Below are 4,822 nucleotides of genomic sequence, written 5' to 3' on the forward strand. Positions count from 1 at the left end.
CTTGTTTTACCCAGTGTTTTTAATCCCGTTTTTTTTTTTTTTATTTTTAATCTCTCCACATCCGCTCTGAAGAGATGCTCGCGGGATGAAATTAAACACTTAGCTTGACTGCTGTTTTGTTAATTGCCGTGTCCCCCACCCCGTTAGCAGGGATAGGGGCGTGCAGGTGGATGGGGCTGGGAGCAGCTCTTCAAGGTGAAATGCACTAACCAGCCTGGACCCGGCCCCACACAGCAGAAGTGAGTGGAAAAACCCACTGCAAAGCCAAAGGGATTTTAGAGGGACAGCACCAATCCTGCCCTTGACACGCTTGATGCATTTCCATCACGTTACCCCGCGGCCTGTCCTGCGGCACTGGGAGCATTTCCATTTCAATATTCAGCCTTTCAAAACAAATGGGGAGCACTGGGGTACAGACGATGGCCACAGGTGCCCTGGCTGTTCCCAGCTCCAGGGCAGCCCCAGGGTGGGAGGTGAGCAAAAAGACACCCCGGGAAAAAAAAATGCCTGGAAACAAGAGGCAGGTTTGATTGCACATGGTTCAGGAGACAGCGATGCCAGCCAGACACAAGTGTAGATTTGTATTCCCTGGAGCCAGGAGACTAAAATATTTGTGCCAGGTGCCTCTGCCATGCTCTCCTGAGGGAGCAGGTTGGTGAAGGCTGCCTGCTCAGTCCAAAGCAGAAACTACCATCCCCTTTCTCTGCCCAAAGCAGATGGGTTTCCACCCCCTGCACTCCCTGTGCTCCTCATTGCAACCGGGGTTCAGGTGGCCCCCTTGCCACCTGCACACCCACACCGCCAGCATCCCAGCTTGGCCCAGGGCTTCTTGTTCAGCTCCTGATACCTGGTCGGGAAGAGGGAGAAAAAGAGACAGGGGAGCCTGGAAAAGGGGACAAGGGGAAAATAACAGGAAAGGGATGTGTCAGAGGACACAGAGCTTGAACTCAGCCCTGGGATGCTGCTCCCTCTGTGTTGAAATGCTGCTCCCTCTGTGTTGAAATGCAGCCAGGCTCCATTTCAAGGCCAGATTCACCCCATCACCCTGCTCCCACCTGGGAAAATGGGGAAAATGGTGGTGCTATTTTCACCCCCAAGAAACCCAGAGGGGGATAAAAAGCTGGTATCAGTTCTTCGCCCTTCTCTCCCACATCCCAGCTCTAACTTTGCCCAGGGCACAGGCACTTTGCCCACCTCCCCCATCCCTCTCTGTTCCTCTTTTCCCGGCCTTTCTCCCCACTTGCTGCATTTCCCCCAGATGACCCAGAACTGCAAGCAGGTTTACCACAGCTGTCACCCACCACTCACACCCCAGGAGCTTCTTCTGTTGGACATGGAGCTTTCTTCCACACGAAGCTTGCAACTGGTAGGGTACAGCTAAGAATCCCTGGCACCACATCATCCCAGGACTCACCAGCTTGGTTGGTGGTGATGTTGACAGAGATGTGCTGTGGTGGGAAGGGGCTCTTGTTGGAAACTCCATTGACAGCCTGTATCTCAAAGGCGTAGGGCGTGTGCGCCCACAGGTTGCTGATAAAGACCCGGGTCTCCGTCAACCCTAGCTGCCTGGGGACAAAGTCCACATTGTCGTCGCAGCGGGAGCAGGCACGTCGGTCTGACCGGCACTTCTTGCAGACAATGTTGTAGGTGACGTCGTCCCGACCTCCTGTCTCTCGTGGCGGGTGCCACTCCAGGATGATGGACGTCTCATTGACTATGGAGATGACGTTGCGGGGGCTGGATGGAACACCTGTAGAAAAGGAGAGCACTTGAGACAGGACCTTGCACAAAACATGGCTCAGCCCTACCAGGACTCAATAGGAGCCCAGGGTCACTCCAGAATGGAGAAGGACACTCTATGGCTCTATGTGCCATTCTACCCATCACCACCTGACTCAAGAGGGATTTGGTCTCCATAGCTTTCCTTGACTCAAGGTTAGGCTCTCCTCATTGACAATGCGAAGTACCCAGGCTGCCAGTCACAGAGGGGTTTCATAGTTGGATGAGGACTCCCATGCCACAATCACACTTAGTCTCCAAAAAAACCCCATGTGGAGTACATGCAGATCCATCTGCAAAGATGGACCTATTTTAATGATCAGGAGATGGTGAGATAGCTCCAGCACTCACACGGTGAAGAACCTCAAACAGATTATAACAGCAAGAGAAACATCACTTAGCCAGCACCATGGAGAAATGGAGGAGCAGAGGGTGAAAAGACAGTCAGAAATGGAAAGTTCAATACCTCAAGTTGGGAGCCCAGGTATTTAACGGCATGGAGGAGAGCCAGCACCACTCACTGGTTTGCGAGCAGCTCAGATGTTGGACAAGAGATCAAAATTGCATTGATCGAATCCACCGAGAGCCATCGCAAACGCTTCAGACGATGGGAATTGAACGCAGCTTCAATTACAAGTGCTGCCAGAACAGGACCGGAGTCCATAGGGAGCGATTCAGGAGGAATCCAGGCAGGAGAGCACCATCGAGGCACAAACATACATCTGCCCAGGTCTGGGGAAGGATTTGGGGTTAGCCAGGATGGCTCCGCAGCCAAAACCACAAAATCCGGTTGCTGGATTATATTAAAGTGATTAATTACTTGTGCTGGCTGGGCTCAGTGCTGTGCTTCTGAGGAAGAAAAAGGACTTTGCCACGACTGGGGGAGCAATAAAAATGATGGAGGACTTGACCTTCGAGGAAAGGTTAAGAGAGAGAGGCACGCTCCATCTTGGGGAAAACCATCCCAGGGGAGCCCTCCACGTGTGTCTGCTGGAGAACATCATTAGTGGCTGCAGATAAATTAGTCCTGTCAGTGGCTGGGTATGGGATGGGCCGAGTCAGCTTCATCTGCATGGGGGTGGCGTAGCTGGTGGGATGGGGAGGTCATCCTACAGACCTCCAGCTGACACGCTGTTCTGGGCGCCGCTGCCAGCCAGCCTGCAGGGGCTGTGGGTGGTCACCCCCGCCTGGCTCCCTGCCTGTGCTGCCCTCTCCCCCAATCCCATCATCGCACCCAGGCAGGCACTTTGGGAGCCTCTCTAAGCAGTTGCTGCGGACACTGCAGATGAAAGCGTGGTGTTAAAACGCCTAGAGAATCCATTCCCTTTAATTCTTTTCCCTTTTAACAGAGTAAATGTGCACGTCACTGAGCAATGGTCAGTGCAGTGTCCTGGCTGGAAAGGGCTTGCATGGACTCAAGGCACCAGAGACATCCCACCACAGCTCCCCCGAAATCTTGCGTCACCATGTAGTGAAGATGTCAAAGGGGTTTACAGGAGGAGTGGTAGGGGACACGTCAGGTGCAGGAGTAGGGGGGAAGGACATCAATTGCCTGGGGGAACCAGACCAGAGGGCTCACAAAGGCTGGGGACAAGGATCGATAAATAGCACGATGCCCACAAACAGTTGCAGGCTGTCTCAGGAACCTTAACCCAATCCTGCTCTTTGTACCTTAAACAGGCAGTATCTTTACAAGCTTTTTTTTTAAGAAAAGGGAGAAAACCACCCTTCTTCCCTGGCTGAGCTGCAAACCACTCCAAATTGTTTCCCCTTTAAGTGCAGCCTCTTCCTTCCTCTGCCAGGAGTATGGAGCAGGACCCACGCTGGCAGGCATCACCCTCGGGAAGGGCTCTGGTCCAGGGGAGCGCCTGCAGCTCCACACTGTTATTTACTCCTCTGACATAAAGACACTTTGTCGGTGAACAGCTGGCACCTCAAATTAGAGCATTGTAAAATTAAGCATCGACGAGAAGAAATAAAAATCAGCAAATAGACTTTTTTATACTGTATTCCTATAGCACAGCATTACTGTAAATCAGCTACGTAATGAGACATAATAAAGATACATAGATTGTCTGCAGTTGTGCTACCTGCTGACTACCTGTGGTGTGACAGCTCGAGTGATCCAGCAAAACATGCAAATCCTTTTCCTCATTTCCAATGTGCATTTCGGGCACTCCCCAGCTCCAAGGGTCCAGAGCATCCTTGTGCTAAAGCTCCCTGATGGGCTGATTCAAGGGCCTGGAGCATATTTGTGGGGAGGAGTTGCTGAGACTCACATTCCCAGGAGGCTGAAGCACACAGGAGCTCCTTCTTCTCTCCTGGGATCTTTTCTCACCAAAAGACAGACTTGAGGCTGCTGCTGCCATGCCAGGCAGTTCGGGCAGACAGCTGAGCAGCGATGCATCACACACAGCGCCACATTCAATACGAATGCTTAATACACTCTTTTCCTCTATAAAAAAATACTTCATCTGCAAGACTATGAACAAGACAGCAGCAGCAGATAACTTTAAATTCTAATTTATCTTGGGATTATCTTCCTGCCATCATCACCACTGCCAGGGTGAAGTATAAATTCAAATGGCTGCCACAGAGGTGGGTTGCAGGGCTGTCCCATCACTCAGCATTTGGTGCGTGCCACAGCAGTGCCCCAGGAAAGCAGAGCAAAGGGTGACGCAACACCATCTGCTTATTCCAGTGTGACGATGAAGGGATTTGTGTCAGTACGTCGAGCATTTCTATAGCACGTGAAGCAGAGAGAGATGGGTGTTCAATAAGGGCAACCCAGCCCTCTGCAAAGCTAAACCCTGGAGGTGGGCTGACCTTGGCTGGCTGCCAGAGGTTCACCCAGCTGATATCATGGTCCCTTCCAGAGCAGGATGGGGGGAGAAAATAAGACAAAAAACCCTCATGGACTGAGGTTTTATCTATGTCACTTCCCCAGCACGCAGAGGGGAGTGAGACCCTGCAGACCCCCGCGAACCCTGATCTGTTACTCACTGGTACAGGCAGCTGCCGGCAGGTCAAAGTCTGCCCGGTA

The 4,822-nt window shown here is 52.1% G+C and overlaps 1 protein-coding gene across 3 annotated transcripts in view; it reads right to left on the reverse strand.

Moving 5' to 3' along the window:
• Positions 1-4,822, reverse strand: part of EPHB1 (EPH receptor B1) — a 49,489-nt gene that overhangs the window by 16,124 nt on the left and 28,543 nt on the right. For all 3 annotated transcript variants that reach the window (XM_010138344.1, XM_010138345.1, XM_010138343.1), the window contains exons 4-5: positions 4,783-4,822; positions 1,415-1,750 (exon numbers count right to left, since the gene is read on the reverse strand). In XM_010138344.1, coding sequence (XP_010136646.1) covers positions 1,415-1,750; positions 4,783-4,822 — 376 coding nt within the window. The remainder of the gene's footprint in view (positions 1-1,414; positions 1,751-4,782) is intronic.

The sequence above is a fragment of the Buceros rhinoceros genome, unplaced genomic scaffold (assembly GCF_000710305.1).
Source record: "Buceros rhinoceros silvestris isolate BGI_N320 unplaced genomic scaffold, ASM71030v1 scaffold3996, whole genome shotgun sequence".
Taxonomy (NCBI): domain Eukaryota; kingdom Metazoa; phylum Chordata; class Aves; order Bucerotiformes; family Bucerotidae; genus Buceros; species Buceros rhinoceros.